This window comes from Pteronotus mesoamericanus, unplaced genomic scaffold, assembly GCF_021234165.1.
Source record: "Pteronotus mesoamericanus isolate MK-2021 breed Mesoamerican mustached bat unplaced genomic scaffold, CSHL_Meso_final scaffold_85, whole genome shotgun sequence".
Taxonomy (NCBI): domain Eukaryota; kingdom Metazoa; phylum Chordata; class Mammalia; order Chiroptera; family Mormoopidae; genus Pteronotus; species Pteronotus mesoamericanus.
In genome coordinates this window covers 55,169,787-55,195,591 of record NW_026555329.1, presented here as the reverse complement: position 1 = coordinate 55,195,591, position 25,805 = coordinate 55,169,787, and the positions used below count along the sequence as shown (strand labels likewise).

The following is a 25,805-nucleotide window of genomic DNA, read 5'->3' as shown; positions in this document are numbered from 1 at the left end:
TTTAAAAATGGTTAAAAAAATCTGAATAGACATTTCTCCAAAGAAAAAGATAAACAAACACCCAATATGAGCATGAAAGGTTGCTCAACATCATTAGCCATCACAGAAATGAAAATCAAAACCACAATGAAATACAACTTCACACTTTATAGGATGGCTATAATCAAAAAGACATATAATAATGTGTGAAAAAATTGGAACCCTCATACCCTGCTGGTGGAAATGTAAAATGATGCAGCCATTTTGTAAAACAGTCTGAAAATTCCTCAAAATATTAAACATATATTTACCATAAGACCCTGCAATTATACTACTTGGTATATACTCAAGAGAATAAAAATGTATGTCCACACAAAAACTTGTCCATAAATGTTCATAGCACCATTTTTATAAGAGGAAAAAAGTAGAATCAACTCAAGTATCTATCAACTGCTGAATGGATAAATGTATATTCTTATAAACAGAATATTATTCAGGAATAAAAAAAGAATGATGTACGGATTCATAATATATAACATCAATGAATCCTGAAAATATTACACTATGTGAAAAAAGCCAGTCACAAAAGACCACATTGTTCCATTTATATGAAATATTCAGAATAGGCAAATCTATAGAGGCAGAAAGTAGATTAGTGTTTGCCTCGGACAGGGGAAGGAAGAGAGAATAGGGAATGACTGTACACGAGTATGGAGCTTCTTTGGAGGTGATAAAAATGTTCTAAAATTGATTGTAGCAATTACAATTGCTGTGAATATATAAAAACCATTCAACTGTATAGTTCAAATGGGTTAATTGGTATGTGAATTATATCTCAATAAAGCTGATATGAAGAAAAACATAAAGGCTCCCGTTCAAGATGCCAGGATAGGTAAATGTAGTATTTGCATCTTCCCACATCCATATCAATATTACAACTAAACTACAGAATGACCATCATTTAAAACTGCCTGAAATACAGCTGAACTGAAGTCCTGCATCTATGGATATAAAGAAGAAGCGACATCAAGAAAAGTAGGAGAAATGGGGACACAGAATTGACTGACCCCACATCCACATGTGGCGGTTAAAAATTGGGAGAGATATTTCAGCTGCGAGGTCTCTCCAGAGGCGTGAGGGGTCCCAGCCAACACCAGGCCCCTCAGCCCAGAGTTCCAGTGCTGAGAAGAGAAGTCCCATTATTTCTGGAAGTAAAAAACAGTGGGGTTGTGACTAAGAGAACGGTCTCCTGGAGTCCAAGCTGTTCCTACTAAAGGATGCATGCACAAACTTACATGGACTCACCTGTTATGAGCTCTAGTACAGAGGCAGCAGCTTGAAAGATACTCAGGACATACAGAGGGGAAATGAAGTGTCTGGCATCTGGGCAAGGGCTAGAGGGGCAGCATTCTCTCAGACAGAAGTGCTGGCAGAAGTCATTGTTCCTTTGCTGGACCCTCAACCCACAGAGCCTGTAGGTTGGCACCATAGTTGAGCCTCCATTAACCCAGCTAACTTTGATCTCCCTGCCCTGTGAATCCATGAGACCCTGCCCCATCCAACATGTGGGCCTATCCAGGCTGTTTCCAGTGGCTTTTCTATACAAATGGCCTCTTTCGGCTCATGTTGCTGACTTCCCTAAGATCTCTCAAAGGTTCACAAACCCCAACCAAGTGGCATCTGGCCTCAACATGCCCTGCACCCCTTCCTAAGTGTCCTGACACTAGTGGCAGCCAGCATTGGTTCATAGTTTGGTCTCTCCCAGGCATCTCCAAGACCAATACAAGCAGAAGTAATCAGCTGATTACTATGTAGTTCATCGTAGGTGGCCCTGGTCAGGGTACATGTGACAACTGACCTTGGTTGTACCCCTGGGGTGGCCCAGAGCTAGCACACCCAGTGTATAGCTTCAGACCATGCCAAAGCACTACCCAACCACCTCCATAATCAACACACCCAAGAGGCATACTCAGCAGGCACCAGAGCCCAACTTAAACAAGTCCTGTTCAGCCAATCAGCCTGGGGGTGAATTCTTCCCATTGAGTGCCCAAAGCAATCAAGAATCAACTACAACAGGAGGGTGCACACAGTCCACCTAGAGGGTACACCTGGAGCACCCAGCTTGGGTGACTGGGGAGGTTGTGCCACTGGACCCTTTAGGACACTTACTATATAAGGCTACTCTACCAAGTCTGGGAAATGTAGCACCTCTACCTAATACATGGAAACAAACACAAGGAAGCAGCCAAAATGAGGAGACAAAAAAAAGTGTCCCAAATGAAAGAACAGAACAAAACTCCAGAAAAGAGATTAAATGAAATGGAGACAAGCAATCTATCATACGCAGAATTCAAAACACTAATTATAACAATGCTCAGTAAACTGAGGGGAAGAGCAGATGAATAGTGAAAACTTCAACAAAGAGATAGTAAACATAAAAATGGAATAGAAAACATAAAAAAGCAACAAGTCAAAAATGAATTATATACTAACTGAAATGATGAATGTATTACAGGATATCAACAGTAGAATAAATGAAGCAGAGGATCAAATCAGTGATGTGTAGGATAAGGAAACAGAAAACAATCAGAAGAGCAAAAAGAAAAAACAATCCAAAAAAATGAGGATAGTATAAGAAGCCTCTGAGACAACTACAGGCATACCAACATTCACATCATGGGGATGTCAGAGGGAAAAGAGAACAAGGAATTGAAAACACATTTGAGAAAATAATGACTGAAATCTTCCCTAACCTGGTGAGGAAAATAGACATATAAGTCCAGGAATCACAGAGAGTTTCAAACAAGATGAACCCAAAGAGACCCACACCAAAACACTGTAATTTAGATTCCAAAGGTTAAAGACAAAGAGAAAATTTTAAAAGTGGCAAGAGAAAGCATTTAGTTACCTACAAGGGAGCTCCTATAAGACTGTCAGCTGATTTCTCAACAGAAACTTTGTGGACCAAAAGGGATTGGCATGAAATAGTAAAGATAATGAAAAGCAAGGACCTACAACCAAGTTTACTCTAACCCAGTAAAGCTATCATTCAGAATCAAAGGAGAGATTACTCTCCCCAGTAAAGCTATCATTTAGAATAAAAAGAGAGATAAAGAGCCTCCCAGACAAGAAAATCTAGAGGTCATCACCCCTAAACCAGTGTTGCAATAAATGTTAAAGGGTGTTATTGAAAAAAAAAAGATCAAAAATATTAGTAATAAAATGGCAATAAATATATAGCTATTATACATTAAGAAAATACTTTCCCTTGTTCTACTGACATTTTTAATGACAGCAAACTGATGGATATCTAGAATAACCTACCGTGGCTCTGTTGCATTTAAGTTTGTCAGACAATTTTCCCATCATTAGTTTTTTTAAACTGTCGTGTCACCCCTACTGGAAGCAGAACATTATGGCCCCCATTTTAGAGAAGAGGAAACTGGAGTTCACACTGGGAAAAAGGTAGCTAGTTAGCCAATTCCAGAACTGATACTATTCAAATTACATGAAACCCCCAGAGGAGGTGTGAAGTGGGGAATTGTGAGGTAAAATGAACTGTGACTGTGTTTTGTGAAAAATACTTCTTATTCATAGTTATGACGAATGACATAAACACCCTGCACGTCTTGTTCCTTGATTCTTTTGATTAAGCCAGACCTTTGGGCTGGGTTAAAAAGCAACATTTTTTTAACAAACAATTGTTTGTAAACCCAGGAGGGAAGCAGACATCCTCACCAAAGGACTGATTATGGAATCTCTATCAGAAGATAGAATCAATAGCTTATCATATACAGTTTGTTGGCAGCAATAGAAATTCTTTCTTTCTATCATATTATTCCTTTCTTTTTCTCTTTAAAACCCCCTGCTCTCTCCTTGCAATCAGGACACTATTTGGGTTTCTGCCTGAATCTTGTCTCCAAATTTCAATTGTTTGATCACAAATAAACACTTTTGCCTCTCAAGAAAAGGCGGAGAAGGAAAGGCAGAAAGCGAGAGGAAGGGAGGAAGGAAGGAAGGAAGGAAGGAAGGAAGGAAGGAAGGAAGGAAGGAAGGAAGGCAGGCAGGCAGGCAAAAAAAAAAAAAAATACAGAAATCAACTATCAACATCAATTTGAAAAGTTTTTTCCAAATGTTGATTTTTCATTCTTAGATTAGGTAAAATGTAAATTCTTATAGGTTGACTTTGACATTCCAAGCCCTTTCAGATATGTTATTGCCTGGGTGGCTACTGCAAGTGATTAAGACTACATAGCTCATGGTTTGGTGACATGCAACAGGAGTTACATAAATTGCTTATTTCCTGTCCCTCCAAAGCAACACAATTTCTGAAACTATTACTAATACAGAGAAAGTGGTGGTGATGATAGTATTGTAAAGAAACTGAGGAGTGGGTACCATTGGTGTGCAAAGGCAATTTCTAACAGGTAAACCTAATTCACTCATGTGACATGGATTTCAGGGACTCAATCAAATGAAAGACAACAAGAAATGCTACAAAATATTCCACCCATCCTGACAGACACCAATGAAAGAAAGCATAGTGATTTATAGCCTGTGCCCATGTACTTTAGAAAAGCAGCCTCACAGTATTGTTTCATGGTTCTAGTTTGACTTTCATTCTATCTGGGCAAAAAGCCACTAATGAAAGGCACAAAACTGATTATAGCTGAAACAACTGACTAGAAAGATAGGATGATTAACTTCCCTTTAAAATTGTTGTATTCTGTATGAGTTCGGTTTTAGGAACTCACTACAGACCAGAAAGACAGTGATAATATTGCTTTCAAATTTCATATTTTTATTTCCATTGGCAATAAAAAATATATTTTAAACCCAGAAAAAAAAGGAGAGGGGGAATGGACTGGCCTTAAGGTTTTATGGCAGATAATGCCACTTGGTGACTAGCTGGCATTTGTAAAAGCTTACAGAGAGAAACTCATGTGATTGTCAGACTTCACCATTATTACTGTTATTTTAGACAATCACACACTAGAGAACAGAGCAGAAAAGCAGTCTGAAGCATGTCCAGTGGTAGCTGAGAGAGAAAGAAGGAAAACAAGTTCTGCCTCTTCTTTCTAAAGTAGGAACAAAACATACTTCACATGAGTGATAGGTCATCTCCCACATGATATATTGATTTAACTTTGCTGGTATTTATTTTATAATTATCCCATTTATTTGGTATCCCCTTCTTTTTTCCAGAACTCTGAATCCCTTTCTGAAGCTTTGTTCACCTGGTTTGTTCGAACACCACCACTAGAACCCAAAGTAAACACTCCCTAATGGGCTTCTCCATCCTTTGGCAATGAAATGCCCACATCCTTTCTAAGCCATGGCTTTCATTCCAGAATTAACTCAACATCTGGAAACAAAGATATTTAATTTTTTTCTCAGCGAAGAGTGGTTCTTGCAGTGTGAAGAGGACACTGTTCTTACGGGGACAGAAATCCACTGAGAAGCTCTGTGTTGCAGAGTCACGGATCTGTTTGTCATGAGCCACCAGAGGCAAAACACATGCTAGGCTGTCATGATCCTCAACATCCAAATGACTTATACTTACTTCCCTTACTATGTGTACAAAAAGTCTCACTGCCTATTAAGTCCTCTCTGCCACCTGCTTTCTAGTAACTACCTTGAGACAACTTTTCTCAAAATTAAAAAATGTGGTATAATTTCACCTAACATTGTTTATTTGAGGATGTTTATTTGTTTATTTTGCTTCATTGACGGAATGATAATGGAGGTAAAAGGAGACCTGGGAAATGTTTTTAGATGAAGATGATTAAATACTTCCAGGATGACAGTAAAACAAGTTGCTTCAGAAAACAAAGCAGATGATTTTTTAAATTCAGTCATGATAAAGTTGGTTTCTAAGATTCTGCTTGAAATCACCAAACCAGATGATGAGTCAAAGTCAGAATTTTCTTCATTTATGTCAATCTTCTCTTCACTGTGATTTGTCTATGCTCCCTACTAGGTTATACATCTACACTACTGTCACTCAGGACTGTTCCCTGCGGAGTCAAAGAGTAGTAGGGTTCTGGGTTCAGACCTCCCAGCTGTAAACAATTTTCATCTTCAGTCTCTATATGGCTTTGGAGATTGGTGACATTTTAACCATTTTTGTCTTCTGTTGTTATTATTTCACCCTCTAGAAAAATAAATGGCAAATTATAGTATTAAATGGTAAATTTACATCTTTATTTCTCTCACCTTCAGTGAGGGGAAGTGCATGTATGTAGACACATTATATGGCTCAAGATTTAAGTTTCCTATTCCTGAGGTTGTGGAGCAACAGTAATGCTATTTTTCCTTTTATTAGAGACTTGATATTACTGAAAGACACACTGACAGTAATACTCCTCCGAGGTATGGGTAGGAGAGCAGTGGCTTACCCCTCGCTCGTCTTCTAAATCCCCGAAAAAAGGAGCATGACCCAGGCAGGGTATAGAGACAGCTATTGGCTCAAGGTTTACCAAGGAAATGAGACTCTTTTGCAAGGGCTTTATTTTAAATCCCCTTCACTTATTTTTTACATCTTCCCTTCATGTAAGCAACAGATAGATAAATAAAAGTCCATAAAATACCACAAATATCTCCCACTCCAACCTCCCAACCCCCAACATCACCACTGCAGCAAAACACACAATAATTAATTACTGAATCCTTAACTGATCCTACTAAGCAATTTAGGAGTTCAAAATGGTCACCCTTGCAATGAGGTTTTTAAAAGCAGAAAGTATAACACAAATCATAATTTAGTAAAAATCATTTTATAGGCATTTAAGAATAATTGTGACCTCAGAATGTCATGATCTCTTGCTTCCATATGCACTTTAGGAAAATAAACTTTAAAGGAAACATTGAGCCAGATTCTCTTCCTTTGAACCCCTCAGGAGCTCTCACTGTATGAAACCACTGAAGATAAGGTGGCTCTTAATGTTTAAAAGAATTCTCCTATTATCATGATCTGGTAGCAAATTTTTTTGGTTTTGCATTAATACCAACCAAATGCCAGGTCACAAAGAAGAAAAATAAATAACTTCTTTGAAATAAAACTTGAACTTTGTTTCCAAGAAACCTCAAATGAATTCAAACAATTTCACATAAATTATGTCTCTCTATACTCTCAGTTTAATTTTCCTCCCATGTGCCCCATTCTCTCCTGTATGTCTTCCATCTGAGTGGTTACTGTAACTTGCATGTTTGCTTGTCTGTCAGTACCTCCTGTCTCCAATACACTAGACTGTAAGTTCCCCAGAGGCAAACACCTTACAGATTTGTTTTTACTGCTGTATATCCTGCACTCACCACAGAGCACAGGACATAATCATCAATTAAGTTTTTAAATTGTTAAATTAATGTTACTACATTACACTTTGTTTGCTAGTTTATTTCCCTAATAATATTAACTTTTTGAGGACAATGTAAGTGTAATATAGATCTTTATATCTCAATTGTCTTGTGCAGTGCCTGGAATATCATAAAAATGGAATAAATTAATGTGTTAACTAATCAATTACTCAAACATGATATGTGTATAGCCCATGTGAAGACACAGATATGATTGCAAATAACTGTTTGTCAAGTGTATTAAAAGTCAAAAAAAGTCAGAACATTTCACAAGTATAGGGTAAATGCAAGACAAATGTGAGGGTGAGCATATTTGTTCAGGGACAGTTCTTTAATAACTTTTATGTTCCTTTTTTGAGTCATAACTTAACATTGAAAATACTAAAACTTCCACTCAAGATTATTTCATTCTCAGCCATAAAATGCTTCAATTTTTAACACTCTTCACCTTCCTAATGGCCTTCATTCTATTTATTCTTAGTGGAGATGGCCAACATCTCATAAATGGAAAGTCATTCTTCATTCTCTACAAGAGCAAATGCTCCATTTATTTTGACCCTCCCGTACAGTTCACCTATCATGTCATTTGATATGCTCTGCATTGTATCTATGTAATTTATGTTTCATTATAGATGAGGCACACATAGCTTTTACAAGGTTTCATAAATTAGAGTAACCCCCCACATGTACTAAACTTCACAGTTTCAAATTGCTTCCATATCTCCTTCTGCTCCTGAAGACTCTCACTATTATGGATTGAATTGTGCTACCCTCAGAAAAGATATATATGAACCCTAAATCCCAGTACCTCAGAATGTAACCTTATTTGGTAATAGGATCTTTACAGAGGTGATCAAGTTAAAATGAATACATTAGAGTGGGCCTTAACCCAATATGACTGGTGTCCTTAAAAAAGAAAAAAAGGCATTTGGATTGGACACAGAGAAAGGCACACAGGGAGAATGTCACATGAGATAAATACAGAGGTGAAAATGAGGCCACTTTACATCAAAGAACAGCAAAGAGTGCCACCATATTACCAGAAGCTGGAGGAGAGACATGGAACAGACTCTCCCTCACAATCTCAGAACAAACCAAACATGCTGATATCTTGATCTCAATATCAGAATTCTAGCTTTCAGAACTGTGAAACAATAAATTTCCATTGGTTAAGTCACTCACATTTTTTACTTTGTTACAGCAGCCCTAGAAAACTAATACAATAGTCTTAAGAAATGGGGAAATTCCATGTTTGGACAATGCACACAGAGGGGCAAGTGAACAAAGGTGATGCTCTTTTGATGAAAGCCACCAACAAAGCAAAGAGAAAGCACTGAGTCCATTTCACAGAAGAGGAGGCTTAAATTTAGAGAAGAGAATTACTTTCTTAGAGGCTGAGGTAAAAATAAAAAAGAATTAATTATAATAATCATGTTGATGATAATATTTACCATTTATTAAAGAACCAGTCTATGTCTGGCATAATTAGCTGCTACTTAATGCATGGAAAGTGCTCAGAGTATCATGGTCAATTTTATATGTCAACTTAGCATTTTGGGATGAGATTTACATTTAAATCAGTAAAATTTGGGTAAAGCAGATTGCTCTCCATAATGTGAGTGAGCCTCATTCAAATAGTTGAAGGCCTGAATAGAACATAAAGGTTAACCTCTCCAAGTAAGAGAGAATTTTTCTGTAGACTGCCTTCAAAATCATACTGGAACATCAGCTCTCCTGGGTCTCGAGCATACCAGCCCACCCTGCAAATTGTGGATTTGCCTGCCTTCCTAATAATGTGAGCCAATTCTTTATAATAAATAGAAGTGTCTATACCTATTGATTCATACATGATATAGGTAGATATAGATATAAATGTAGGTATAGGTATATGGATATAGATATGATATAGATATAGGCATAAACATTTCCTGTTGGTTTTGTTGCTCCAGAAAACCCTGACACGTATTAAACACTCAACACATGTTAGATATCATAATATTTGAGCTGTGCTGCAGCTCAAAGATGATGATAACTCGTCATACCGAAGAACATAACATCATCAAAAGGTTAAGTAAATTGCCTAAGATCACATTATTATTAATGTCACACAGTGAGGAATCCAGCCAAGTCTGCCTGATCCCAAAGCTCATGTTTCTTCCACTATATATTGTTGCCTAAAAGTTGACATTGAGGATAAGATAAAGTAGAAGATGAGATTTCTTTCTATGGGTATAGAAAGGGTGAAATGAAGAATTCAAGGGAAGATCAAGAACAACCAATGTGGAGGAAACCAGTTCAATGGTTTTCAAACTGTGGGCCCTAACTCCTAGTGTTCCCCAGAAATACTTCAAGTTCACCACCTTTTCTTCCATGGAAGATTTCATCATGACATTAAAATTCACTGATAAAAGTATTATTTTTTAAAAAATTATGGAAACTACTGCACTAGGAAAATCCAAGAATTATATATAAAATGTGTCAAACATGAAGTTGAAGAACCATCTGCCAGGTGATTATCTCTTCCTTCAGCACCAAGAAAGAGAATAAGGGGAACCATAGAAAATCAGATGACCTGAATGATAAACTAAGGATGACTGTTAATTACAGATGGGCATCAAGGAGGGTGTGGTTGGTGGTGACAGGAAGAGTGAACTAACTGGAATGCAGCTGAGGGCATGAAGTTAGTAAGGCAAGAAGCGTAAGTGCAAAAACTCAACAGAAAGCCTGGCTCAGTAGGTTTGTGAAAACAATTAAGGGTGATGATTAGTACCTGATAGAAAAAATCAGGGTAAATAATGCAGTGTGAGCCAAGTTTTGAGTAACTGACCATGTTTGGCTACTGGCATGTTTTTGGCTGACCACATCTTTCACTCTTCAGGTAGACATTTGGAATTTTAAAGACCTCATTAACCTAAGACAACGTTTCCCCCTACTTCAGCATTACCCTAAAGTAGGTTTTCACAGGGACTTACGCATATCAGTAATGTGAGGGCATGCAAATCGATAACGGGAGGGTACTTTCAAGAACTGAGTCTAATGCCTATTAAAATAATATTATTTATAATGCCTCCATCAAAACATAAAAAATTTTGTAAAGAAAAAAATTAAGGAAATCTATGTACAAAAGGAAGTGAAATCATGCAATTCACCAAATCCATTCTAGTTTTTTGGATATTGTGATATACTAGATAAGAATAAAGTTCTGAATTTAGACCAATCTAAATTCACATCATGACTTCATTGTAATTAGATAAGTGTCTTTGTGTAAACTTTTTAATCTTTCTAAACCTCATATATTTTATATGTAGACTCTGTCTAGACTTGTTTGAAAAATTCAGTGAGATAACATGTATAACCCCTGGTACATAGAAAGTGCTTAGTAAATGCTAGAAGATAGCGGGAGGCAAAACTGTGGATTTCAAGATTTAAGAAGAAATTTTTAATTTTATGGCAAATTAAACTATACATATGTTTCTATTATTAGTTTACTGAAAAATAGTGAAATTTGAAAATTCTCTTCCTTAGACCCAAAAGTTTCAAGAAACATGTTAGGAAAAAGCAGTTTAATGGAGCTGGGAGAAGATGAAATCACCACAATATCCAACATTTCATGATTATGCTGTAGAATCCTGTTTTTGTTCTCAAATCTATAGTTTTCAAATCTTTTATTAAGGTTGAGAAGTAGTAGCTATATAATTTAAACCCATTTTCTTAAGACTGACCTAACGGTTCTCAGATTTTAGTAAGCAAAAGGAATCACCTGAAATGTAATAAACAACAAAATAAGAATGTGGTTACCCTCTCCCAGAGATTCTGATTTAGTAAGTATACAGTGTGATTTAGGAATCTGCATATTTAATGTAGTATATGTAAATATAATTAATACTAAATTAAGATATTGATTTAATAATTATTATTTTAATTTAATAAATGATACATATATTCTAATATAGTTTTAGAGCGGGTGGTTGGCAGGTCACAATTTGAGATGTACATCTCTAAAGGTTAGAATACTGTTGATTATGAAGAGCTCCCAATTTTAAAAGCATAAATATTTATGTGAAAAATTTCTTTATCCTATTTCTAGCTAGATTTCCCTTTCAACAAAACTAAACTTTGATCCAATGTTCATTAACAGCAGATTTGGTAGCACAATGTTTTTTAGTAATAACTTACTCATGTCTACTCATCCTAGAATCTGACTTCCACTTTGCATTTGTAAGGGCTGGAGTCCCAGAGTGTGATGAAAGAAACGTAAAACTAGTGTTTCCTGGTACCCTTAGCAGCAGCAAAAATGACTGATCAGCAAAACCTTGTATGAGTTCAGAAAGCCAAGTTACCAAGTTGGCATCTCAATGGATCCAAAGATTGTGTTCAAGGATTTAATCCAATTTTCATTTCTAAATGTAATGATTTTATATTTACATTTCATAGGATATATTTTTATTCTTTAAAAAAGTACATTAAACAATTTTTGCCATCAAGGAATTATACTATTGACATTAGAAAAGTTTATTTTACTATGTGAAGTAACTTATTCACTTGATTTTGTAAATTGAGGGGAAGCAGAGATGTCACCCCAAAATATGTATCTTTGGGATATGGATTATTATAAGCTGGTTAATTTTAAGAAACAAGGCTCAGACAAAAAAAAAAAAAAAAAAAAAAACCATGACCTTCCCTTTACTGCCTAAAAGAATTGGAGGACCTTGTTCAGGAAAGAGCTATCATCATAGGTAACTATATTGTAATATATACTTGTGTGTGATAGTCAGGGAGAAACCCAGAAAGGACCATTAGGTCAAAGTTCCTCCTGTGTCCCACTTTTAAACGTGGCCCAGAAAACATTTGTTTACCAAACATTTACTTTCCATTTCCATGTGAATTGCCTTCCTGCCTTTTGAAGTCCCAAACCACAACTGTCCCCTCTTCTTTAGTTAATGATGACTTATAAACTTCAAATGCCCAATGTGTCCTAGGGTCTGAGGTTCCTACAGAATGCCAAAATGTGCATATGTATTAAATTTGGTTATTTTACCCAGTTAATCCATCTCATATTAGTAAAATTATTAGCCTAGCCAGAAGAACTTATAACAGTGAGAGAAAAATTATTTTTCCATCCTCACGAAATCAATAAAAAATTTGGTCTCCTTTATTAAATACAGTAAGAGGAAAAAAAATCTGTAGGTTTTAAAGCATCTCTGCACTCTAAAGAGAAAAACTGTGTCATTAAAAGCATTAATGTGAAAATTCCAGTAAAGAATAATTAGAATGTATTATAAATTTTGATATGTGTTCTGTTTTCCAACTACTAGATTATGTCAGGGACTCAATATTTATGCTAAACAAATGCATACATAAACACATGAATAAAAATCACATTTGTGTTTCAAAGTTATTACTTTCGCATTAATGAGCTCATTTTATAGTGATTGTCTTTCTACCTAATAAAATTTTATTGACTAAAAACTCAGTTCTAGTGTTACTGGGATGGCTACTTCTTAGCTTTAATTTCATCAGTTTTATAAACTCTTGATATAGTGAATATAATTTTTTATTTCATTGTAGTTAGATGTATTCTCTAAATTAACTGATTTACATAAATACCTAATGTATAACTGTATTAACAATTTGGTCCAAGTAAGCTTCATAACCAAATTAATCCATGGGGAATTTATTTGCTTCGTACACTTTCATTCACGAGGCATATATCCGAGCTATACACTGATGTTTATGGATAGAAGAGAGTAACCCTATAAAGTACCAAGTGAAAAGGGGCAGAAAAACGTTAATGTGAGTCTTTGGAAGGCAATGCTACCTTTGAGTTGAAAATAGAAGTTCTTTTAGTAATAAGTATTTGGTCAGCCTACTTATTACTTTATTTAAAAATGCATTCAAGGGCCCAATACTAAAATAAATTTCAAAAAAATAATTTAAACACTAAATTATGATACATATGAGGGGGATCCAAACTAACGCAGAATGATCTTCTGGAGGGCAGGCCCCTTGGAGTACAGGCTTCCCCTACTAAGGTGAGTGTTCTAGGAACTCATCTGTATCAGCATACCAGCTGGCCTTTTTGTGAGAGGCTACATGAGGCTTCCGTGAATTTTTTGAGACTCTTTCACCACTTCATGATGGGTGATTTACAAGCACACCAGCCCACGCCACACTGAGTGTTCCATAGTTACTGACCAAAAACTGCATGACTGCCATGCCCCACCCTCTCTATTCACCCAATCTTACCTCAAGTGACTTGTTTTGTTTCCCTGGATAAAAAAAGTCCTTAAAGTGAAACATTTGCTGATATGGAAGAGGTGAAACAAAAAAACGGAAGAAGCACTAAAAGACATTAAAATTGACAAGTTCAATAAACTGTTCTGAGCAGTGGAGAAAAGTCTCCATAGGTGTATTGCATCAAACGGAGAGTACTCTGAAGGTGACTGAAGTTTAAACATGTACGAATTAATACACAATTTTTATAAATTCTGTTTTTGGGGGGAGGTCCTCCCTCTTACATTTAGGAAGAAATTTTGGAAATAATCATTTTAATAAGCTGGCTTAAAATTAAACTATCAGGCAACCAGAATATTCACATGAGATTTGAAAAATAAATATTTTAGAAGAAAAAGCCTATCTATGGCAAATTTAGCTATCATTTGATCTTCTGAACTATCTTAAGCTGCAATTTCCCTAGAAAATTCTGTGAACTACAGAAGAAAGCTTTTCATATTTTATGTTATACTTTAGAACACATGGTAAAATAACTAACATTTTAATTCAAAATTAGGCATTTTATCTTCAGAATACCAAATATTTTTAAATGCTTTATACAAGTAAATAATTACATTTCCCTCCAGTATGCAATATTTTAGAAGTGTAAACATAAACTAAATTAGTTGAGTTTTATTTAACTCAACAAGTACGAGGTCTGCCCAAAAGTCATCCAGCCACATTATATGAACAACAGAAACATTTACTGAAGAAAATACAGACACAAGAAACATTGCACATAGGACTATGACACCTTGGTCCTCTTCAGAGCGGGCACCTTAGGACGTCACACAGTTTTTCCGACCACCATCAGCTGCCCTGGTGTATTTTCATGAATCTCATCAACAGCCTGAAATCTCTTCCCTTTCAAAGGTGACTGTAGTTTTGGGAAAAGCCAGAAGTCACAGGGTGTCAAATCTGAGCTGTAGAAGGGCTGAGTCATCTGGATGATTTAATGCTACACCAAAAAACTCGGCACAAGACATGATACATGAGCGAGCACATTGTCATGATGAAGTTACCAATCACCAGTTGCCCATAGCTGCAGCCTTCCAAATCATCTGAATAGTTTCCTGGAGGAATGTTCAAGCTTAATGCAAAATTTGATGCATATTCGTTGTTCTACTCTCTGTCATTTTGGATGCAACAGCCACATAGTACACATGCTCACTCAACAGCATCTACCACTCACACAGTGAAGTTGTTATTGTTCACACAAGCTCATTCCAGTTCACTCTCTTTGGTTGCCAGATAACATCAATGTCACGCAAACCATTCTCATTATATTCAACAATGGCTGGACTTTTTCCAGACAGACTGCATATATTTTAAGGGCCTACTGTGTACCTGGCACTGGATACAAAAAATGGATATGATAAATCCTGTTCCTTGAAGCATTGATGCATCAAAAGATGCACGCGCAAAAAAGAAGTAAAGAATAAATGGTCAACAGATTCCTATAAACCAAAAACTATTCTGAGAAAGTATCTAATAACTATTAAGCTACTACAGTATTTTCCTCTTCTTCTGAAAAACTTATTTTGAATGTATCAGTGTTTCACTTCCTTTAAAAATCACTCAGGCTCCGACCAATGTGGTCCAGTGGGTTAAGTGTCATCACGCAAAGAGAAAGGTCGCAAGTTGGATTCCCATCAGGGCATGTGCCTGGGTTGTGGGTTCAGTCCCCAGTTGGGATATGTATGAGAGGCAACTGATCCATGTTTGTCTCTCACATCGATGCTCCTCTCCCTCTCTTTTTCCCTTTGGCTTTCTCTAAAAATAAATAAATAAAATGTTTTTTAAAAATTACTCGGTTACTGAATACAATAAAGTTAATTATATGAGCCTTGGAAAGTTTTTCTAAATCTTTATTCTAAACTATGTAATTTTAAAGCTGTATATTTTGAAGCTTATCACAATACAATACAAAAAGGATATTTTGTGACATGTGAAAACTATATGAAATTCATATTTTGGTGTCCATAAGTAAAGTTTTATTGGAACAAAGCCATTCTTTTTTGTTTGCATATTGTCTATGGTTGCTTTCCCACAATGGCAGATACCACATGGCCTTTAACGTTGAAAATATTTGCCTTCTAACTCATTATTTAAAAAGTTTGCCAACCCCTGATCTAAAGTATAGCAAGGATTTTGGTTTAAAAAGTAGAGCTTTATGTTGCTTCATTTTCCAGAGTTTACAGAGGTTTTTAAAATAAATACAATGTGCATAAAGAGCTTCCTATATTGTTTCTCCAGCTGGTGCCTCTAGAGCGGAAGTAGCTAACCCCAGCCAGCCAGGGCTACATTTTCTTGTTGCTCCTATAATGTACTTTGTCCTCCAAGGTCTGGCCCTTGAATCTCCTGTAAACACAGCTATCAGGATCTCTAAGATTCTGCCTATTAAGCTTAATTTTCACCTATGGTCTTTCTGGTACCTGATGAAATTTTGGGGTCCCTTTTCTTTAATAAAGATTTTATTTATTTCTTTTGGCGGGGGTGGGGGGAAGGGAAGGAGAATGAGAGGGAGAGAAACATCGATGTGAGAGAGAAACATAGATTGGTTGTCTCTCCTATGCGCCCCAGGTGGGGACCAAACCCCGCAACCCAGGCATGTGCCCTGACTCAGACACACGTCCTGGCCAGAATTAAACTGGTGACCCTTCGTCTTGTGGAGCAATGCCCAACCACCTGAACCATACTGGGTCAGGGCTGGGTCTCTTGATGTTACGAACTTCACTGGGCATTTGGGGGTTGGTGTGAAGTTGGGTAGGAGGTAGGTGCACCTCTGCAGGCAGTGCTGAGAAAGAAAGTTCTGAGTGTTTTAACAGACTCAAAGTTTTAACATGAAACAATGATACATAATCTTTTCAAGCGTAATAAAAATCTTTTTTCAAAGACAAATATTTCATGGTAATAGGTGTGCTCTTGTTTATTCAGTCACTGCAGACAAAACCTGAAGCCCCAGCAGATTTTCACACCTGGTTCCTGAATGTCTATGATCATAGAAATTAGTTTAAAGGAGTAAAGTTATGGTGGGGAGGGGCCCCTTCACACATCAGTTGTTGGATTTGGAGGGAAGGGTAGTAGGAGGATTCTAAGTAGAATTTAACCAGAGTTGTCTGTAGAATACAGCTGCTTCTTCCAGAACACGCCCAGGTGACTCTGTGCCACAACAAAGCTGAACAACTGAGCACTTTAAATTCTTCCCTAGATGCCACCCTGAATTTACTGAAGAACTTACCAAAAAAGGAGTATTCTGAATGTCACCTCAGACATCTTACTATCTCTTACCTAAGACTAGGCTCTAAATCACTTTAATAAATCTTCAAGTAACCATTTACTTGCCTGTGAGCCATAGGCATTACTTCCTTTTTTATTTTAAAGAGAAGCAAAGAGTTTGCATAGGCCCCCACCCCCACCCCCAGCCTTCTACTCCAGTTGCCTCTCCTCACTCAGCAAGCTTCATCACCAGCCACACTCTGTTACTCAAACCAGCAAATGTGAACATGGTCCTAGATTCTTCTCTCTCCTTTGCCTTAAGTTATCTAATTAATTACCAAACCTGCTGATTTTATCTCCTGAATGTCTTTCAAATTCTTCTGTCTCTCTCTACCCCCGCTCCCACTCTTTCAGTTCAGCATTTCTTTTGCAAAACTGCAATAGCTCTGCACTTGCCATGTCACTCCCGGGCTTGAAAACCATGCCATTTCACTTCCAATATGATAAAACCCAAACAAACCTCACAAAGCCCCTTATGATGTGGCCACTGCTAGAGCTTCAGACCCATTTCCCCCGAATCTCAGTCACACATCTTTTGTTCCAGTCCCAGGGAACTTCTCTGAAATCTTTAATGGTGCCATGATCACTCATACTGCCAGTCCTACATAGAGTCAGCTGCTTTGTCTTTAAATTTTTCCTAATCCATCTCCACCCTTTGTCTGGATAATCTTCTTTCCGTGTCACCTCAAGAGTCACTCCTCCAGCAAACTCCTTGCTTAACCAGCCTTAGACTGGATGAGATGCCCTTGGAGTGTTTCTATAAGCCTCTGAGACTATGGGTTTCAGAGAATTTGTTTCATGAAGGTAGCACCGGTTGCTTTCCTGTGCACTTGAACCTCCTTAATGACTCCCATGGAATACAGGAGGTAGCGAATAAATGAATTAGGGCAGGGGTCCCTAACCCCTGGGCCACAGACAGGTAACAGGTCCATGGCCTGTAAGGAACCCAGCTGCACAGCAGGAGGTGAACAGCTCCGCCTCCCCATTCCCGCATTCCCCATCCATGGTAAAATTGTCTTCTACAAAACTGGTCCCTGGTGCCAAAAAGGTTGGGGGCCGCTGAATTAGGGCATCCTTCAAGCTGCTCTGAATCATGACCTAAAAGGAAGTATTGCTCTTACTCTGTTCCTTGAAGCAAACTATGAAAGAGCTCCCTCGTTACATCAGAGCAGAGCTTTGTTTCAGGGTTGAGAATCGTAACATGGACTTAGCAGAAATCTTCAAACTATGTCTTTACCCCATGAGCAAGGAATTCGCAAGCAGGTTTTCCCACTAAAGTTAAGGCCTGGACATAAATGAACCCAAGAAAAAATTGATGGAATAAAATCTCTCCAGGATCCTCTTGCTTTGAATCCCTTTTATCAGAAGGATCATGCATTACAAGACTATTGAAAGTCACCAATCTACAATATCCGTAATCTTCTAGGGTTGATCACCATGGAATCATCATGATTACAAAGAAATGTGTATATACCATTCTATGCAGGAGTCTAGCAATGGTCTGAATGCTTTACTACACAAGTCATAGAAGGCCCTGAAATTTAGGGCTTTACAATTTGAAAGTCATTGATGTTAAAACTTTTCCCAAAACTAAAATCACCTTTGAAAGGGAAGAGATTTCAGACTATCGATGAGATTCAGGAAAACATGACGGGGCAGCTGATGTTGATTGGGAAAACTGTGTGAGGTCCCAAGGTGCCTACTTTGAAGGGGACTGTGGTGTTATCATCCTATATACAATGTTTCTTGTATCTTGTATCTCCTTCAACAAATGCCTGTCTGTTGCGTAGTAAAGAAAAAAAAAAAAAAAAAGACAGTAATAAGCTAATGGAGCTGCACAGAGAATAGCTAACTTGACAAGCCTTGCAACCTGGATACAGCTGTGAAAACAGATCTTTCAGAGCTCTATAAGAATATATTCACTCTGGAACTAAGCCAGTCAGAGAAAGACAAATACTATATAATCTCACTCATATGTGGAATCTAATGAACAAAATAAACTGACGAACAAAATAAAACCAGATCCATGGGATACAGGGAACAGACTGATGGATCTCGGAGGGAGGGGGATGGTGGGGACTGGAATAGATTGGCTAAAGAACATAAACGCATAGCCCATAGACACAGACCACAATGTAGTGAAGGCAAGGGTGGCTTGCTGGAGAGGGGAAAGTAGGGGACATCCGTAATAGCATCAACAATAAAATGTTAAAAAATAAAAACATATATAATATTTTATTGCATGCAAAAAAAGACTATATGCACTCTCTACATCAAGCAAGTTAATTGAATTTTTACAGGTTTCTTGCTAAAAAAAAACAAAACATCAAAGTTCTTTGCAGACACAAAGCTGCATAGTAAAGCCACTTTGTAATGCTAATTTCACTCTCAAACAACCACAAGGTAAATTCTTAGGAGCTTAGGAAAAGCATCTGAAGGAGTAATGTTTTGTTCTGTGATAATGCATTTAACATATTTATAAATTCAATATTCAGGCAGGGTCCCAAAACAACCCTACCTCTGTCATAATCTGTTTTCCCCTTTTGACCTCATTGCATTGCAGGGATGTGCCAGGAAAGTGACCTACAACGATTCATCTGGAATCAGTGGAATCAAAATTACCAAAATTGCTGCTGAGTCAGAGATGTTTTTAAATTTTGACAACCAACATATAGCTTCATGCTAAATGGTCAACACCCTTCCGTGGTGGTTTTGCAATCCTATACTTGCACTGTAGCTCTACCACACTGAAATTACAGGTTCCGGTGAAATGAAACTAACAATAATAATAACACATTTTAGAGTGGTGTTATTTAAGGGCCGTTTAAACAAGTTTCAACATTTATGGATTGAATGTTAACAAACCAAGTCCTACTTTCCCCTTTAAAACATACATAGAAAGCCGAAAAAGCATGATTTTCCTAGCATCTCAGTTGGCTCTGAAGGATTTTAAATTTTTTTTATTGATTTGAGAGTGAGAGAAACATCGAGGTTTTGTTGCTGTTCCTCTTATTTATACATTCATTGTTTGATTCCTCTATGTGCCCTCACTGGGCATTAAAGCACAACCTTGGCATATCAGGATGATGTTCTAACCCAGATGTCCCAACTCCCCAGGCCATGGACTAGGGTACCAGTCCCTGCCAGTTAGGAACCAGGACACACAGCAGGAGGTGAGTTTGAACATAATGCACTTGAATCATCCCAAAAGGTTGGGGACCGCTACTGTAACTGACTGAGATTCCTGGCTGGGGTCACTGAGAGATATTTTGATTGTCACATCAAGCATAAAACATTGATGAAGCAATTAAGAAAAATAGATTCCACTTCTCTCTGTGGCAAGGAATGAATTTTAAATATGGTATTTGTTATAAGTCTATAGAAATACTCCTAGAGAGTCAAATAATAAATCGAACTACTGGAATATACTTCAAAACCAAAGAGGAATTTTTTAAAGTAGCAATTTTTTTAAAACTTAATTATATATATGTATTTTATATTTTAAAGTATACAATTACAATATTACAACACTAGTCTTATCATGCAAAAGAAGTATTTTTAGAACTCTGAGAGTTAAACCAATTAAAATTGACACATATCTGAAATTGAAAAATCTGAACTTTATCATATGAAATCATGACCAGCAAAAGCCAGATATATAAGACAAACATTAAGGGACTGGTACAGGAAGGGAACCGCTGTCAGTATTCAGGAAATACTCTTCAAGACATATGGACCCCTATCCCAAAAGTAGTCTCCTCCAATTCCTACAGGAGACAAAGCCAAGAGAGTACATGGAAACCCTGAGGTGTCTTCATGGCATTTTCTCACTGCCTGACTAAATGGACTCATGATATTCAGTTACCCTTGACAGCTGTGTCTCACTAGGTACTGTCCCATATTGGCCTTTTGTTTTATGCATCTATTTCTGTTGATTTGGATAGTCTAAGCCTTGCCTGAAAGACAAACCTGTGTGTTGACTGGGACAGGACTAGACCTGGATTTGATTGGCCAACTGGTTTCCCTTGTCAATTTTTCTATGAATGCCCCGAATAAACTGCAAAATATTTATGACAGCCACAACTTCAGATTTCCTCATGCCTTGCAAATATGTAAATAAAATTTAAATAAAACATCATTTAATAACTTCTTTTACAATATGCCATAATTTGTATAACCAAAATTATGTGGTCTTCTTCGAAATTCTCATTTTAATAATATTTCATTATATACTTATTATAATTATGCTTCTGTGGCTCAAAGCACTTATGTTTCCCTTCATTAGGAAATGTCTTTAAAGTCTGCAATAAAGATAATATTGAATGTCAACTGTAATCAAAAAATAAAATTTAAAAATAAAACAAAATTTGCAATTCATTTTTTTGAATGATAACCTAAATTTGAGTAGCACTTGGCTGTTAGCAAAGCTATCATGACTTTTTATGGTGAAAAATGTTTAATATTTATTTATTTTTAGAGAGAGAGGAAGGGATGGAGAAACATCAATGTGTGGTTGCCTCACAAGCGCCCCCTACAGGGGATCTGGCCAACAAGCCAAACATGTGCTCTGGCTGGGAATAAAACCCACAACCCTTTGGTTCACATATCAGCACCAGTCCACTGAGCCACACCAGCTGGGTGAAAAATGTTTATAGTTTCAGTGTGTATCTGCATTTAATTTTGAGACATGGTCAAAAGTCATTTTATAAAGAAGTCCAAGTGACCAGTCTTGGGTAATATGACTTTTAATTTAAAGCAAGCTACACCAGTGTGGCTCACTTGGCTGGAGTGTCATCCCATAAACTGAATGGTTGGTTGTGGGTTCATTCCCAGTGAGGGCACATGCCTGAGTTGCAGGCTTGGTACCTGGCCAGGGCACCTAGGAGAGGCAACCCATTGATGTTTCTGTCACAGCAATGCTTCTCTCCCTTTCTTTCTCCCTCCCTTCCCCTCTCTCAAAAAATAAATAAATAAAAAATTTTTAAATAAAAAATAAAACAAACTACTATAAAATAATGGCTAAAAAATAATAAACTACTATCAACTTATGAGAATAAATTTGCATACTGTTTATAAAGGTAATTCTATAGCAAGAATCCAACAACACTTTGATCAAAGGCAGAATGTTTAGAATAAGAGTTTGGTTCCCACTGGTAGCTATTTTGACACATCACACCCATTCTGGTGTATAAATTCTAGCATATTTAAAAATCTCTCATTACTTTGTGTCTAATACTTACAAACTTAAATTATCTTATTATTAATCTGAGACTTACAGTATGCATTTCTTTGCTGGATTTCCATTTTAGTTCTTGATATTATTGACTCTTTGTTCTTACTTGAGACTTATCTGCGGAGTTTATTGGGGTCCCCTATATCAAGTCTTGAAAGAGATCTGTGACATTGTACACTTGGATTCTGTGGGGCTCTAACAATTCCTCAAGTATACATCTAAACTTCTGGTATGGATACCATGATCAAAATTAAAGCTGTGTCACCTTACACATGGTTTGATACACAATCTCACAACTAAACAGAATACAGGAAATTCAAGACATGAGAGAAAAGACAGAAAAAAAGCTGAATAACTACCTTAAAAGTTATCAGAAGATGAAGATTTGGAAAATTGGTTAAAATACTCTGTTGGTAAACATTTGTAAATCAATTCCATTGGTATATGAATCATAAATTCTATGCAAATATATAATCTCTAGTTTAAAAACATCTTCCTATTTTATTAAAGCTTTAATATACTTGTTTTCTATGATATTCGTAAACTATTTGAATTTTTGTGTGAAGTTCTCTTTTAGACTGTTTATAAACATATATAAAAGCATTATGACACTTCCAATGTCCTTCAAATTTGTACTTGCTATTGAAACCTACGCAAAATTAAGTACTTAAATATTTCCCAAACTTCATTAGCTTTTCCAATAACAAAACATAAACAATGAAAGAGATATTTAATATAACCTATAACCCAGACCATAACAGGCTTAACTCTTTTATGACACTGAAACTGAAGGGATCATGTTCAGAAAGTTAAATTCTAAGTCACTTAACAACATATGATATAACCATGTGACATTGTGTGTGTGTGTGTGTGTGTATCTGGTAAGGCCGTGTCAAAAGAGATTTTACCTAAATTAAATTCTCATCCAGGCCCATTCATTGTATATACAGACTGATAGTCACAAAATAATATTCAACAAAGAGGACTTAAGTATATTATATAAACAAGGTACATAGTATTGTAAAAAAAATGTAAAAATATGGTAATTGATGATGATATAATAGCAGCTAACATTGGTGGGCTAAACTTTACATGCATTGTCTCAACAGATTAACCCCTATTATATACATCCTACTAATCTCCAAGTTGTAAAAGGTCAAGTCACGCAAACACAGATGTTAAATGACTTCCTTCAGGTCACACTGCTACTAAGTACCAGATTTAGGATTTGAATCAAAATAATCTAAATCCAAATCTTAACTCTCTTGACCATTAAGCAGTACTTTCTAATCCAATGCATAAAATAAGTTTTTACCCTTTCAGAATTACAACCCAGAAAGAAGTTTACAATCACAGGTACTTTGGGTGCTGGTCGATTCCTATAAATGTAGGAACTTAACTTTTAAAAATACACCTATTCTTAGAACAATTCATTATAAAATAATTTGGACACAGGAATGAGTATGCTCTTAACAAAATGGGTAATCATTATAACACTTTTTTTTTTTTACAAGTCAACCTGAGAGCACTTTTAAACTATACTAAAATTTATAAGGTAATCTGCTGGGGGGGGGGACACTTTTTTTTGCTAAATCAACAATAATCTCATTTCAATCAACAATAAGCTCCTTTAAAGCCCCTTAGTGATAGCCGTGTGGTATTCATTCTCCTGAAAACTTTATTTTTAGACTACCTGGCATTTACGTTCTTCAGAGTGCTCCCCAAAAAGTCTACAATGTATGTCAATGGGCATTCTGATTTTGGAAGGAGAAGGAAAATAGATCAACAGATAATCCAGTTTTTATAGATGGTGTAACAAAAGGTGCTAAAAACATCAACACAAAAAGGTCATTTCAAAGAGTAAAGTCCCGTCCCATTCACAGCTCTCCTTCAATGGCCAACGATCTCTCCCTAGCACTGAATTCTGGTCTTACTGCACAAACAGAGAATAAAATACGGATGTGAAAGCTGAGTCCCTTCCCCACAACATGTTCATATGGCTGTATGTACTTAAGTATGCTGATTCATTGGATAATTATGAATCGAGTTATATCCCATGAGAGAGCTGTACCTACTCATTCATATATACAAGTATAACAGGGAAAGAAGATACAGTATCCAAAGAACATATCAAATATGAAATGTTACATCTAATTTGAACACTTCAAATATGAAATGCGACACCTAGAATTTAGAATCTATTTTTTTAAATCTCATTAGGTGAAGTATGCAAGATTTTATGGATCATCACATTCAAAGTAGGATTGAGTACAATTTATTAAATGTCAGTTGGATATAACCTCAGTGTCTATTCCCACGGCTTCACATTCCATGATAATTCTAACCCCCATCCCTTTTAAAATATATAGTTTGTGGAATTGGCTTTAAAAAATAATAATAAAAAGGTACTTCAAGTGTTTTGCTTTTTCATTCTTTAAAGAAAGAATAATGGATTTGCAGCAAATACTTGTTAAACTTAGTATCATAACAATGAAAACTTAATGTAAGCACACACTATCCATTTCACTCCTCTCCCCTAAAAAAGTTCAAAATTCAGTCAACAGATGTTTTCTGAACACCTGCTACATTCAGGCATGACAGTAGTAGTATATGTGCCAAGAAATCATCTCAATTTCCAAGGCATGAAGGGGCGAAAACAAAGGACTAAACTTAAGTATTTTGATTAACAAGTTTATAATTAATAAACTTCGTAAGACAACAATTGCACAATAGCATATTTGGATCTTGAGAGCATGACTTTCAGCTGTTCAGACTTCAAAGTTAAGCAAGGCTCTGTATCAAAACACTTTATTCTTTTATCTTTTCTTACTGTTTTCGCTTTTATTCCACAAAATCCAGGTTCTGTTCCGTAACAAAGAATGATATAGCGCATCTTTTAAAAAACGATTGATTCCTCTTTCCCCAAAACCAGCCCATACACTGGCCCTCCTTTTTCGCGGGCACGTGTCCTTCCAAAGCTCGACTGGACACCCTCTCACCTGAAAAAAAGTTTGGAGACGACGCTGGCCTTTTCCAGAGGCGACCTCTGCATGGTCTCTGGGGACGCCGAGGTCCCTGCCAGGCAGCAGGGCTCGAGCTCTTAATGCCAAACGCCCCAGTCTTCTTGCTGCCGGCTGCTCGCCCCTTTTTCTTTGACCTGCTGTGATGTCATTTGCTTCCAACTTCCCCCACCACCCCACCCCACCCACCTACCTCCCCTTTCCTCTTGCTCCTTTCCCCGCCTCCACTGCCCAGGTTAAAAACCGGGCACTACCTGGTCCGGCCCCACTTTTGCTCTAGCGCCTTTCTCCACCCCCTCCCCCCGCCCCGTCCGCACCCCGACCGCTCCTTCCTTCTCGCCTCTTTCCCTCCCTCTCTGCCCCGCGCCTCCCCTCTCCGCATACTAACTCCCAGCCTTCCTCCCTCGCCCGCGCTCCTTCCAGGTCCGCGTCCTCACCGCGCAGCCCCCGTCCAGCCCGCAGGTGAGGACAGCCGTGGCCGCTCTCCAGGTCCAGCCACCGACGCTCGCGGACAGAGGAGTCACGGGCAAAAGCAGGGTCGGTCCTCGAACCAACCCCCACTCCCCACCCCCGCCTCCTGGACCCCCCTACTCACCAGGTTGCACGGAACCCCCTTACGCCGCCACCAACTTCCCGGTGCGTCCTTCGTCCTCCCTTTTTCCAAG

General features: G+C 37.3%; 1 protein-coding gene across 1 annotated transcript in view; it reads right to left on the bottom strand.

The window, feature by feature from the left end:
• Window positions 1-25,214, bottom strand: part of CFTR (CF transmembrane conductance regulator) — a 195,913-nt gene extending 170,699 nt beyond the window's left edge. The window contains exon 1 of the mRNA XM_054564044.1: window positions 25,120-25,214. Within this exon, the coding sequence (XP_054420019.1) occupies window positions 25,120-25,172 (53 nt within the window). The 5' untranslated portion in view covers window positions 25,173-25,214. The remainder of the gene's footprint in view (window positions 1-25,119) is intronic.
• Window positions 25,215-25,805: the final 591 nt, after the last annotated feature.